Here is a 15,433-nt window from a genome sequence, read left to right on the forward strand (position 1 = left end):
AATAACAGTTTTCTATGGAAAAAAAGCATTTCCCCTCAGAAAAGTGAGGTCAAGGAAGGTTTTCTCCAGAAAAAAATGTATCTGCGCAGTTCCAAAAAGAATCACCAACCGTCAGCACCATGAAGGTAAAGCGCTTCAGCAGCAAGAGGCCCTGAAGCTTCTGGTGCCCAAACTGCCTCTTTCTAGTTTGGGCATGTGGAATGTACCCTAAAGCTTTGAAAGCTGGCCAGTGGTCATATCCTAGGCAAGGATATATCAAATATAGCTTGGGCTACTACAACAGTGATTTAAATGTTAAACATCTTAGATCCTTCACAATCCACAAAAGCTCTTCTGTTTAGGACTTCTTTTCCAAACTATATTTGCCAGCCAATCAAGGACCATTTTCCACCAATGGCAGGGCTCACAGCAGCAGAAAATTTTATAGAAAGTTAAAAATGAAACAGTTCCCAAAATGGATAAACATTTTGTATATGACTATAAACATACACATGAAAATAAGGCAGTGAACAAAAGACTTACATAACCACATCAAATTCTACAAATTTTGCAGAGTACAGAACTTTTCTAAAACACAAAGCTATATGTATATAACTATATAATATATGAATTATGGAATAAGTAGACGGCCTTTAGCAAACATGCAGAATAGCCACTCCACTTTCTGTATTTTCATCAAAAAAACTCAAAACAAACATTAAGCAATCCAGCTCTAAGTTACAGATGCAGCTAAACAAAGTCCTTCTTTATTTCCACATCTGACTCTTCCTGGAAAAGAGCATATATACGGCTACAGTGTATGTGTGTGGATCCATCACAAGCTGTTGATGAAAAACACCATGGAAGGATGCTAAAATTGTTGAAATCCACAACTTCTGAAATTGTGAAGGAAATCCCTTAAAACAAGACCCCCCCCCATGTAGGAGACTTCACCCCAAACCTCTACTCTCGTACATACTAACTACATGGCCACACAACATAAGAGAAAAGAAAAAACACAGAACAAGAGTGAAAAGTGGCCTGTACAACTACGATTTTGCAGTACAGCCTTTACATATGTAAAAACATTAAGTAAGTTGGTCAGACAACTCCTAGACCTCCTGTAAAAGTACACTGTTGATGTGCACTACCCACTACACAGCATGGTTGAGCCCTAAGAAATTCCCATGTTTAACTCATTCCCTCCAGTGCAGATGTTTTGAGGGTGGCTTAAGACTTTACAAAATGAAGTTATCACCTTACAGTTCTAACAAATACTCATTGTCATAGGTCAAATATCAATACAGTTGTGTTTGCCATCATGTACGCTTCAAGATAAAATATTCTGATACCTTGTATGTAGCATGGTTTTGGAATTAATAATGCAAATATGAACAATTTATATATGATGCCAAGAGGCAGGAGAGGAGGTAGCTGCAGAAACACTTGGAGATGTACTCGGCTGTAATGAGTATTTTTATCACCGTTGTCTGTAATGTTATACACTTAAAAAGTACAGCTACACCAAGTAGCAACATAAACCAGAATCCATATATGTATTTAACAGTCTTAGGTTTTGTTAAATTGGTTAAATCTTAACTAGACACAAATAATTGTCTTCAGAAGTAACCAAGGAACTTTGGTCCCATTTCATTGCATAGTCACACAATAAACTGATGAGGGGATTGGAAATCAAACCAAAGAGAGGAAACAGACTAAACACTACTGAATTATCCTAACCATTATGGTTTAATACTACAGGTCTCATACTAAAATGATTATGAGGTCTTCATGGTGGCTAATACATAGCAGAGGGCCACAAATAAATTAATTAAATAAATAAAAGCAGCAAGTGCAACTTGAAATGTTGTATAGTAGCCTCCTTCTCTCAGTATCATGCTGGTTTGATGGATGTCTGAGGCTTACTGGCTGCAAGTTTGACATTCCAGCATAGTTAAGTTGCATTTTCAGCCAGAGTGAACAGTAAAGCTGAAGTTCTTGGTTATGTCATATTCAGCAAAAGTTCTCATGATCAGGACTTCCTTGCAGACTGCATTTGCAACTAAAATAAGCACTGATTACATATGTAATATTAAACAAGTATCAAACTGCATATTAATTAGAAAATATATACCCACTGAATATGTGCAGAGTAAACAAAACTTTCCCAATGAAAATAATGCTGCATTCTTTTCCTAGGTGGATGGTGGTATTATGAATGTGGAGAAGCAAGCCTGAATGGAAAATATGTGAAACCAAAAGCTGAAGGAAAAGCAGAACGAAGAAAAGGAATACACTGGAAGCCTGGAAAGGGCAGATATTACACCCTCAAAGCAACAAAAATGATGATTCGTCCTGCAGAATTTGAACACCTTTCTTAATCTTTTCAAACCTGAGTTTTAAAACTACTAATGCAACCCACATCACTTGCCATTTAAATGTTGCATAACACAGCCATCCATAACTGTGCAACCAGTCAGATGCTCTACTTTATAAACCATTATGCATAGTCACAGCATAAACGTCTTCAGTAAAAAGAGGCAAGATCAAAATGAAAGATTTTATAATTATGACTGTGTTTCAAAAACCTTTCCTCCTTTCTAATCCAATAAACATCTTTTCAGTTTATAAGTCAAATAAAATAATGGATCAGTTTTACTTCTAAGCATCATTAACTTAACAGATATTGCCAATCCAGTTTATGTAAGAAAAAAAATGCATGCTCATAAACATCTTCAGCTTTTAAAAGACTACACAGACATCTGCTCGTCTACAGACAGTCCTTAAAGTCAGAAATACTGTAACCTGCTACCTGAGGACGGTATCCATACATTTCTGGTATGAATGCATAACTACCAGCTATGGACATATCCTAAGCAATTTTTGACATTTCAAAAATGACATTAATAAATGTTCTGCAGTATCATGTCTGGGTCATATTGACTTACATTTTTGTATTCTGTATAAAAGAGTTATGTAAATATTTTGTAATAAGTAAGCTGTATACGATATTTAACTGTTTAACTTATCCTATGTGACAAGAAGCAAGAATTACTGTATTTATTTAGATTGAAATAAACATCTAAAAGTGCAAATTGTGAGTTTCTTTTTCAGTTGTCTAGGTTAAATTCCATCATGCTAGCTATGTCAGTATACAGAGGTAAAAATAAAGGCAGAAACCACCAGGCCAACGTTTACAGCAATATTTATTAAAAACAAAATAAAACTTTTATTGTTTTTAATAAATATTACTGTGAAACGTTGGCCTGTTGGTTTCTGCCTTTATTTTTACCTCTGTCTATTTGGAATATTTTTGGCTGAAACCTTTGGTGGAAGGTATCCTACTATTTTCTTACTTACATCACTATCTCATGCTTCCCGCACTACTGCTGCTGAAGTACTAGGGGTTGCAGTTACTTCCTGGATGACATGAATTAAGTCACAGCTGCTCGAATACAACAGCTCAAGTTGGCATCTTCTCATCTTTTGTTGTTCCCTTCCCAGTGGAGGAAAATCATGATACTCACATAATAGCAAATTACAGGTTGTCCAAGGTTGATGCACTTCTAAGAAAGGGCAAGACAAGTGTTAATGTATCACAATAACTGCTCTTTCAATGTGGTGTAAACAACCTTAAATTGGGATTTATAAAGCCCAAGGTATATGGGCAATGACGTTCCCTATATGGGGATGCAGGTATGCTTGCCCACTGCAAAACTAGTTTTTATTCATGTCTCATTTGCCCCTAAAATAAAGATCTTAAATACATGCATACAAGAATGTGTGCACTCAAGCTGTCATTTTTAAGTTCTTCTGATTGAGATAGTGTTATGCAACCATGAATGACTCAAGCAGATATAGCTATTATTTTTAATAGTAATACCACCAGAGTGAGTATCCAAAAGATAGTAGCCCATTTTTAAAATGTGTTATACTTTAAAAGACTATATTAAAAATTAAAGTAAAAAAAAAGAATGGTTTACTCAAAGGGCATCTCACTACAGAAATTGTTGTGGTATCTAAACAATGAGACGCAAGCAAAGATAACACTCACAACTTGAAATCGTTACTGCAAATGCCTAGAGTTACAGAGATCATCACAACATGCACCACCATAAAGTTAAACCCATTTCTTAAAGGTATAGTGAACAAAATCTATGTACTCTTTTTTTTTATGCCTAGATGGGCGATAATGGAGAACACTAGGCTGTGTGTAAATTGCAGTCAAGAATGCAGATACTGGTATTTACAGCAATAATAATATTGACATTCATGAAGCCTTTCCTCCCTACACACACAAAAAGTTAACAAAACAGGATTTGCATTAAATCAATTTTCTGAGCAAGTATGAAACCCTATTGCCTATCATAATGGGACTGATGGTAATCCTCACTGATTTTCCAGAAAATTAGAAATTTTAAGAGGGGCAGGAAAAAATAGGAGGCAGAATCAGAGAACATAAGTCAACAGAACGACAGGTTTTGCATCAATGTGCACTTCTTAACGCTAATGATGAAACATCTGTAATCCCCAGTGATTTACAAAATACCAGGGACAAGGCAAAAATATGATGTCCTGTAAAAATCAGACAGTTGTAAAAGTATTTTATGCTCACTTTGGGAGGTAAGCAGTATCACAAGCTTGACATGAGGCGCTTAAGTTATCATGATCGCTTGCCTAGTATTATTCCTATGTGCTTCAGAACTGTGCCAGGTAGCATGTTTTTCTCTTTTACTCTTTTTTTAGGGTTTCGTCTGACTGTTTTCATAAAATGCTGTTGTTAATAAATTTTAGAAGGCTAAGACAAGCAGTGCACAACTATCAAGCTGCTCTACTGCCATAACATTCTAAGTAGTATGCAAACACACCACAACAGCATTCCAGTGTTCTCTGTCATCACCCATAGATGCACTGCTATACATACACTACGACATTTATTTTATTTTACATTTGTTGACCGGGCTAGTCTAACTGGATATATGTCCATTTTCAGTAGAGGCCCGGGGAGAAATGCTCCAAGACATATGCTAAAATACAATATAAAAAGAAGTACAGTAAAGATACATACAAACTGAAATATAGAAAGTAGTAGCAGTTAGGAAATAAAACAAAAAAGAAAAAGAAAACTTTTTTTTTTTTTTTGTAATAGCAATAGATAAACATTCTTATAACAATACTAACTTCAATACTACAACTGCGCTTCGCAAGGACCGTAAGGAGGTATACATACATAAAGATGAATGGTTGTTATTAATGAGACATAGGAAAATTAGTCTGGATTAGTACAGGAACATAACCAGTGTGTATTGAGATATAATTTGAGTTTCTTTTTAAATAGTGTAAGAGAAGACAGAAGTGAGATCAGTAGGTAGTAAATTCCATAGCTTTCCAACAGTATTAGAGAACAGGTTATCACCTGCTGAGTTGTTGGATCTGCAAATGTTAAAAAGAAGTTTGTTGGCTAAGTGTAAGTTTATAGGATTACTGTAGGGGGTGAAGAGACTTGAGAGTATTGGAGTATTTGAGGGTTGATAGAGGGTCTTGTGGGCTATAGTAAGCTGGAGAAATTGTAGATGGTGTAGAAACTCTAGCCAGCCAAGTTGTTTTACATTAAGGCAGTGATGAGTTCTGAAAGGAGAGGCAGTAGCAAATCTGGCAATATTGTTATAGGATACTGCTAGTTTGTTGAGGTTGTTTTTAGAAAGATTTGTATAAATGAGTGAGGCATAGAGTAGAGTATAGATTAGGTGAGTTCTAGCTATAGCAGTCCTAGCTACTGGTGTAAGAAAGGGTTTGATTCTATAGAGGGATCCAAGTTTCTTGTTGACTGTTTTTATAGTATTGTTAATATGCATGTCAAAGTTGAGGTTATTGTCAATTGTTATTCCTAGGAGTTTAGTAGTTGGGTCGGGAGAAATAAGAGTACCATTGTTAGATGTGAATGTGAAATGTGTGGGTGTGGACTTACGGGTTGGTGAGAAGAGTAGCATTTTAGTTTTTTTTGGGGTTTAGGAGGAGGCAACAGTGTGTGAACCATTGTTCAACAGTATTAAATGCTATCTGGGTAAGGGTTTGTAATTCAGTTTGAGAAGTAGCTGAGCAGATGATAGTAGAGTCATCCGCATACTGAATGCATGTAGTATGTGGAATTGCTAACTGAAGATCATTAATACAAATGGAAAATAGCAGCAGACCTAATATGGAGCCCTGAGGGATACCAAGGGAGATGGGGAGGATATTAGAAAGGTTGTTGTGCCAGAGTACTGCCTGCTGTCTGTTTTCAAGGTAAGATTTGACCCAATTAATGGCTAAGGGAACAAGTGATAGAGATTTCATTATATGTAAGAGGAGTTGGTGATTAACCATGTCAAAAGCTTTGGATAGATCAAGGAATACTGCAGAGGAAAGAATACTTTTGTTGTGGTTTTTGTTAATACAATCTGTGAATGATAACAGGGCAGTGGTGGTTCTGTGATATGGTCTAAAGCCGTGTTGACAGTTGGCAAGTAAGTCGTTTTGGAGAAGGTGATTAAGAAGTTGCTTATGGATACACTTTGCCATGATTTTTGCCAAAGGAGATAGCAGAGCTATAAGGACGGTAGTTAGAGAAGTCATAAGAATTACCACCTTTGTGTAATGGAATAATGCAAGAGATTTTCCAGATGGATGGGATATTTCCTTCGTTTATTGTTCTATTGATCAGAATGGATATGGGGTAGGCAATGGCTTTAGCACCTTTTTGAAGGTATTGTGCTGGGAGTTGGTCAGCTGAGGGGGTGGTAGGTTTTAGTTTTAGGAGAAGGGAGCATATAGTGGAAGTAGAGACAGGTTGTAACTGAAATGAAGGGGGAGTGATTGAAGATGAAGTAGGAATATTAGAGGCATCAGGAGATAGGTGGCTGACAAGAGATTGGATGGCACTGGTGAAGAAGGAATTAAAGGCATTGGCAGTATGAGTGGGATTGTAGGGGTTGGAGCCTAGTGGGTTGGGAGTGATGGATTGTCCTGGGTAAAGAAGTTTGTTAATGCTGTTCCAAAACGTTTGTGGTTTATTATGATATGTCTGCTGTGCTTGGTGGTATAAGGTTTTTTTGACTAGTATGATGGCTTTTTTAAGTACTGTTTCTAAGTTGCCTAAAGGTTTGGCGATCTAATGGATTCTTAGTAGTTCGCCATTTTGTCCAGGATTTGTTTCTCAGAAGAATTTTTTGCCTAGTATCATTAGAGAGCCAGGGGGCTGGTTTAGTTTTACATCTAACAGAGCATGCTGGGCATGGTGGTTCAGGATGGCTAAGAATGTGGTATTGAAATTGGCTACTGCTTCATCTAGTGAGAGAGATTTTAGTGATGACCAGTTACAATGAAACAGTTCTGTCTGGAAGAGTTCAGGATTAAATTTCTTACTGCTGCGTACACTTCTGACAGTGTTAGGGTAAGCTAGGTTAGTTTTATATCTAATAATATAGGTGAGGGTTTGGTCACTTAGGTCATCAGGGAGGATTCCTACTTTGTACGTTTGATGAGGATTATTAGTAAGTATCCAGTCCAGGGTACTTACTTTGTTGTTGGGTTTATTAGTTCTGGTGGGGGAGATGATAGTTTGTGAAAAGCCTTATAAGTTAATATGGGTAGTCTATGTTAAAGTCTCCTAGGATTATGGTTTCTTGTGGGTGATTAAAAGAAGTCCAGTTAAGAATATTTTCAACTGTATTTATGTTATTTCCTGAGGGCAAGTATAAACAAATAACATTTATGGCTTTGCAAGAGTTGATTTGAAGTTTGGAGATAAGTATTTCAGCTCTATTGTCTAAAAGTGGATTAAGGTCTATAGTGCTAACTTGTAGTTCTATTTTATATAGGATTGCGACCCCTCCTCCCTTTTTGGTAGTGCGGTCTTTTCTTATGATATTATAACCCGGAGGGGTTAATTCATTGTCTTTAACCGTAGGTTTTAGCCAAGTTTCAGATAAGCATAGAAGATCAAATTGGTGGACATCTAAGAGGGCGTGGAGGTGAGGAATTTTATTGTTAATGCTACGTACATTGAGATGTGCTATGCAGAGAGAGTTCTTAGGCTTTGAAGGGGCTATGGAGCTAATGATGTAAGTATTACATTTTCCAGAGGTGGGGATATGGTTTGGGCCAGGGTTAGGATGCATGTCCCATCTAGTAGGGAGTGAAGGTATGTTATGTGTTTAGGGTAAAGGTGTTTACTACAATTGCCCGGTAGGATTATGACATTTAGATAGGTATATTTGATAGGTGTAAGTTTATGATATTTAGGAAGAAGGTAGCTGGGTTTGTATAACATATTTAGAAAGTTTAGAGAGGTAGCTAGTGGAGGTGTGGAAGTCTATTTGGAGGGGAGGGGAAGGGTGGAGTGTAATGGTTGTTGAAAGGAGGTCAGGAGATAGGTAGTTGTGAGAGAAGGAAAAAGTAAGAGTAAGAGAAGTGAAAGGAATAGGTACGGGGTGGGTGATGTGGACATGGTGGGAATAATAAGTGGGAGGAGAATTAAAGGTGGGGAAAATAGGCAGGTATAGGGAAGAATGTGTTGGAGGTAATTTGTAGGAGGAGGAATGGGAGGTACGGTTTGGTAATTAGATGATTAATGTGATTGGAGCAAGTGCTGTGGGGGTGTGGCCTTGGAGGAATAAAGCTAGGAGTACTGGGGGCAGGGTAGGGGAGTGGAGTAAGCCCGCAGGGTGAACGGAGCGGGAAAAGAGTGAGGAGTAGTTTGTCAAGGAAGACAATCAGTGAAGTGAGGAGAGTGCAGGTGAGTCTGAAGGTAGGAGGTATGGGAGAGAGATAAGAGGCTTAGGAAGAATGGATTTAGGATGTTACAGGAATAGAAAGTGATTTAAGATGCCTTAGTGAGTCAAAAGAAGCTGGGAACTTAGTTGGGGAAATAGAACAAGGAGGGTATGATAAAGGTCAAAAAGCCTATTTAAAGAGATATGGAAGAGAAAGGTGCAGAATAAAAGGGCAGAAAGCTAGTATAGAGGCGCCACCTAGTGGTCAGCTACCTAATTGCAATAAGTAAGTCAGCTAAGGGGATATCTGGTTGAGGGAGAAGGGAAATAAACTGGTGTGTAAAAGAAAGGTAAGAAATGAACTAGAGTGGGGAAAGAAAGATAAGGAAAAATATATATAAGTAGGGGTTAGAGGAATGCTAGAAGGGGGAGGTAGTTTGGCTTCTGGCTGACCTGACTGGGGTCTTGCCTTACCTAGCAGTGTATTTAAAACGCGTTATGGATACAGTATTTCAAGTAGCAGAGGCACCACATACTTTCACTGTCTTTTTCAGGGAGGTCACACAGGGAGCTGGTAGTGAAAAACTTTGCACAGGATTAATTCCTTGGGCAACAAGCAGAGTACATTCAGTTGGTCAGGCGCAGGGAATTGCAGGAACACAAAGGCTGGTACATTTGGAGAGAGAGAAACAGGTAGTGAGGCAAACAGTACAGTAGCAGGACAGCATAAGCAAAACAAAAAGTATACACAGTCTCAGTAACATGTATTAACTCAGCAGGAAAAAAACACAGTATACTGTTTGTGCAACAGGACTTATATTGATGCAACTTTTAGCAGGTATTTCTAAGAAATTACAAAGCAATCAACATTGTAACATATAGGTAGACATGCAACCTACTTCCATTCTCCCTCCTTTGCCTTGAAACAGCAGATAGCAGTGACTGCCTAAGGGAGCACTCTATCCTGGCTGCAACACGCAAGAGACTGAGCAAGTGAGTCAATGATGTACTGCAAATACGGCGAGTTAGTCATTATATAAAATAGTTCAGATGTTTTCACTATACTGTACTACCCCCTTTTTACAAACAGATGTACTAATGTATATAAATGAAAACGTTTTGAGATAATTATTTAAAATAGTTAAAATTATTTTACGATACTACAAGTGTCAGTGGCATTTACAACTGTCAACAAGAACAATTTCACAATTAACATTAAACATTTTTCAGCCCTGAGAAACTTCCTGTATGTTGTACATTTAAGTACAGTCACTAAATCTCACTGATTTTCTTAATGAATCCATTTTTATTGATTTTCAGAAACATAAGCACATATACAATATGTACATCACAGAAATATTTACATAGTCAAAGCTTAAAGTGGAGAAACAATTCCAAAAACAAACATTACAAAACCAACTATTTATATATGATGTCTATACTTGAAAAACAGTTTTCTTGAATGTATCGTTGAATAAGATTATAATTTATTACAGTCTTCTGTTTCCAGCACTTGATTTCCTTTCTGCCTGGCAATGCTTAAGGAAGTAGGTTGTTCTGTTCTTTCCTTGATTGCTTTCAGTTCCAATTGTGAGACTGATAAAACCATGTTCTTGAAATGTTTAAAATTGGGAGGAGTTGCAGCTTTCTAGTTCTGTGCAATATTTTTCCTTGTAATAGCAAAGTGAGTCCACAAAATTACATACTTTTGCCTTGGAACACAAGACGGCACAGGTGTATTCAACAAAACCAGAGACTTTGTAAGTTGGAAATTATCTGTGAACAGTGTCTGTAACAAATAGCTGATACTTTCCAATATTAAGTAAACAGCATTCATAGAACATGTGTTGCCAATTGGCTATTGATTATGACCAACATCCATTTTCTTTATTATATAATAATTCTAACTTGTGTAATGCTAAGTATGTTTTATGTATAAATTGCCACGTGAAAAGTTGCCAATATAGTGATAAAGATGTTAGTTTTGGATATGTAAGAATTCTATTTTTTATCTTTATCACCTGGCAAATTGCCTTTAACTGTTTCATAGTATTTCCATATATTTTGTTTATTATGAACTCTTGTTTCTTTAACTACTTTGTACAACACTGATAAAATTCCTTTTCTATTTGTGGGAAATTCCATCAGTATTATTAACTGCTCTATGAACATAGAAACCTTTTCCCTAACAAACTTCTGCATTATTGCCTGTTGGTTTAAAACTGTTTGTCTTATTCCCTGCAGTGTTAACCACATATTTTCAAGATCAAACTCACTAATAATTTGCTCTATCATTAGTACTTTATTAGTGTTTATCAAATGATACCCGTAAATTAGACTATTCTTACTGTTTTAACTGCTACTGAGTCCTGAGTTATATTATCATTTTGTGTATATGCTATTACGAATATGAAAAAAGACCATGCTTTTATATCCGGATTTTTGTTTACAAAGTGCATAAAAGACTTTAGGGTATTGATAATGTATTTAGAATTTATATTTTTTTGTTTCCCTGTTTCTTAAGCAGCCTTCCAAACTTGGAGGCAGGTAGGCTCTCTGCAACATCAATTAAAATTAAGAGCTGTAGTTCATTCCTTGATGTATCGAAAGATATTCCCCTTGCGCTGTAGCATTTTTTTTAAATATCTTTATTAAATCTTCAAGTTTTGAATACTGACATAGGTACACATACATTTACAGAGAAAAACCCATAGTAATATTGTTCATTATTTTCATGCATTATACATGTTTCCTTTTAACAATCATTCACTTCATCATAACATATATTGATGAATACCTGCCTTTTCTAAAACCTCACTCTTTCTCCTCCTGAACATTATTCTGCATGTACTGTTCCCACAAATTCCATTTATTTATATGCAACTTTCTCCTTCCCATTCTTAAAGGGATCCAACTTCCAGTTCAAATCCTTATGAGGTATTTGCTTCCCACAAGAAATGCAATTATTAACTTTTACTCTCATCAGTCTGAGGCAAGAAAAAGTTTCCCCAACAGGGTACTTAGCTTTACTGAAGACTTCGGTTCTGAAATTCGAATTATAAATCTCAGGAGTCGGCCGACCGGCACTTGCGAACTGATTTTGCTTTGGGCACCGCGCGGCAAGAAAGACTGAAGAAAATGGCATCGGCTGCATCTTGTATACCCCTGGCACACTGATGTCAGGGAAGAAGCGACAGCAACCGACACCGGAGCAAGACTTTGGAACTCTGGCCGACTGCGGGACCACCTGACGGCAGGATAACTCAAGTGTAATGACTGCAGCAGTGAAACACGATGAACATCCTCACTCTTCCTCCTCCTGAACAATATTCTGCATGTACTGTTCCCACAAATTCCATTTATTTATATGCAACTTTCTCCTTCCCTTTCCTAAAGGGATCCAACTTCCAGTTACTTTATCTCCTTTACAATATTCAATACTTCAATTACAATTGTTTTATATTTTGATTTCCATTTTCTATAATTGCTTTTTTGGTAACTAGTAGCATTACACTTGGAAGACCTTACTATTTCTGGGCTATTCAGATGCTACATTCCAGTTCAAAGAATCACTTCTTTATTTACAATGATTTGCTCCCCCAAAAATTTCTGATAAAAAAAAATACTCCCCACAGAGTACTTTAAGTTTCTAAAAAGACTTTCTCTTACCTCTATCTTTCCCATCATGTCCAGCATTTGCTATCTAACGTAGGAAAAATTATCTGAAGAATGCCTGGCATATACAAAGATATACACAAGCACTTCCACGTAAATATCGTTAAACCATCAGGATTTTGTAAACTGCCTTTCCATTCTCTTTTCCCAGTCTTTAACCTCCAATGATTGACTCACAGTTATGCAACATTGACATTCCCTACTAATTATAACCTTTTTAATAGCAGTGTCTGTTCTAGACTCAACTAAAACGTGCACAAGACATGGTCTTTCACTTATTATTCTCTTATCCCCTTATCTTTGCCTATACTATGTTATCCATCCCTGGGAGGAAAGGCAATCTAACCTGCAGTCCAAACTTCCGCTTGGCTTCATCCTACTCAATTACCTTTCCCTCTATAGTTATTTCCTATTAATACATTGGTTCCTTTGCTAATTTTCTCTAGTAAATTCCATCCCCCTCTTGACTATTTTTCTACTCTCTTACTTGCATTTATCCCTCTTGGCACAATCTCGTTTTCTCCACTCCAGTGTTGGCTTACTGCTTAAAATACTTTCTACTACTTTACACATAATGTTTTGTATGGTTGCTGCTATTCTCCTTATGGACCCACATCCAAAATTCTACTCTCTCCTTATTTTTCACACTCCAACCCCACCCATTTCATCGACATCCCTTTTCACTTTAAATTACAACCTTCACCCATTTCATCGACATCCCTTTTCACTTTGAATTACAACCTTCTGTTTGGTACACAATGTGTGTGTGTGTGTATGTATGTATGTATGTATGTATATATATATATATATATATATATATATATATATATGTGTGTGTGTGTGTGTGTGTTTGTGTGTATACTTTTATATCTATATATATATATATATATATATATATATATATATATATATCTAAATACATATATATATATATATATCTAAATATATATATATATATATATGTATGCACACCTTAAGTATGCAGCTTTAAAGTATCCTTTCAAATCAGGTAATTCTAAACCACTTTGTACTATGGGGAGATCATCCCACTTAACTCTTGTAGTCTTTCCCTCCCAAATAAAATATTTCAGCTCGTCATCTACAACTTCTCCTCTGGTTGATAAAAATACATCTAACCTTTATACTGAACTAAAGGGACAAACATTTTCACTTCTTGCATTTTACTATCTATATCCATAGTAAAGAGTTTCCAGCTTCTTAATTTTTGCATTATCTTTTGTTTAGACTCTTCTCACATATCTTTAGCTGTCATAATAGAATTATTTAATCCTTACCTCTAAATACTTCATGCTATCAGGTCTCCATATATATCAGTACTACTGAACCAAATAGTGTGTGGATACGTAGTTTATCGCTACAGCCTTTTTTACCCTCATTTATTTTATAACCTGAAAAGGCTTTAACTGCCTCAAAACATCTCAATACCAAAATGCCTTTTTCTGGATTAATCTAGTACAACATGTCATATGCAAACAAAGTGTTCTTGAACACTGTACCAGTCATATTCTTGAATTTGTGAGTCTTTTATTTTATCTGCCAATGGCTCTAAATCCATCCACAAACCATTTTCCCATTTTTGCACACACAGTTGATGTGTCACATCAAAAGTGACAAACTACAGACAATGTTCAGACCAATGAGTGGCAAGCCTATGAAGCAAACAAAGGGGAAAGAAGACAACCTTCCCTGGTTCCTATGTTCAAACACAGCCCATCTGGGAGGAACCCTTCCAGTTTATTTTATCTTTTTTATATGTGGAATGCTTTCTCTGCATCATGACCCACTAAAATAGCAATACTTTCTTATACTTTGCTTCCTACTGGATCGTCACTGTTTTATTAAAGGTGTCAGATGTGTGCTTCCACTCTATATAATCACACCTGTCAATATCTATTAACTCTGGTTTAAAATTGAAAAGGGTCTATATCAAGCTTGATCTGAAGTTTCCTTAACCTCTTTTGGTAATATAGCCACCGCAGCTTTTTGCCAATATGCTGACACTACCCCCTTTTCAAAATATTGATAATTAATCTTCCAAATCTTTATCACTTTCTTGCCTCATAAATTCCAAAGGAATGCCTTCTGTTTCTGAAGACCCTTTTGATTGACTATACATCACCATTTTTATCTAATCACTTCCTGTCTAAGCTATTAACTGTTGTGACACATCTTCCTCCAACCTTGACAATTAATTTATACAAATTTTTATAACATTTCGGAAATATCTCTAATACCTGTATAGGATCTCTGGTTACAATTCTTGGCTCCTCAAGTCTGGTGACAATCCTTTCTACTTTATGTTGCCTAAATTACTGTGATAAAAGATTTTGTACTCTGGAATTAATAAAACATAGTTGCTTAACAGCAACCCTTCTAAACCCATGCATAACATCCAAATATTGCCTTATTTTCACTTTAGCACTCTGAAGTTGATCCTCTTCTTGTTCTGTTTGACTCTCCTTACTCTGCAATACTTTAACCTTTGTTAACCCCTCTAAATAAATCCTATCACTTTTTTCAATGCATCTGTCTCTCTCATTTTTACCAAGTGTTAAAACGTCCTTTTCATTTTACACCACTCACTATCTTATCTAATAACTCTCAAACTCTTTCCCACTACTCATTTCTTACATTTCTTTCTTTGCAACAGGTAAGTAGGAAAAAGCACCTGTGTCATTTTTTTTATTTCAATACCCTATATCTGTAACTTAATTTTTATTGATGCTTGATCTGAAATCGTTATTGGATATATGACAAAGTTTTTAATTAAATACACAAGCTCCTGGGAAATACATTTTCTTTCTGGAACAGCCCAGTTATTTTATCTTGGGGAAAATGTGTAAATTCTGTAAGAGTTCCTACTAATTAATTCACATCTTCCATCCAAAATATACTCCTATACTTTTTCAGAACTGTATCTTTTTTTACTGCATTCTCCCTTCCATGTCCCCCCAATACATCTTCATTATTGTAAATGAGATGACAGTCTCCACCCATAAATAACA

General features: G+C 36.2%; 2 protein-coding genes across 2 annotated transcripts in view; one reads left to right on the forward strand and one right to left on the reverse strand.

Annotated features, from left to right (window-relative positions):
- The window catches only part of ANGPTL3 (angiopoietin like 3), a 40,934-nt gene extending 38,029 nt beyond the window's left edge, over window positions 1–2,905 (forward strand). The window contains exon 7 of the mRNA XM_044085546.1: window positions 2,179–2,905. Coding sequence (XP_043941481.1) covers window positions 2,179–2,360 — 182 coding nt within the window. The 3' untranslated portion in view covers window positions 2,361–2,905. The remainder of the gene's footprint in view (window positions 1–2,178) is intronic.
- The window catches only part of DOCK7 (dedicator of cytokinesis 7), a 3,076,229-nt gene that overhangs the window by 1,784,300 nt on the left and 1,276,496 nt on the right, over window positions 1–15,433 (reverse strand). The gene's annotated exons all lie outside the window — the stretch shown is intronic.

This window comes from Protopterus annectens, chromosome 10.part0 (genome assembly GCF_019279795.1).
Source record: "Protopterus annectens isolate FY-2018-M chromosome 10.part0, PAN1.0, whole genome shotgun sequence".
NCBI classification, from domain to species: Eukaryota; Metazoa; Chordata; order Ceratodontiformes; family Protopteridae; genus Protopterus; species Protopterus annectens.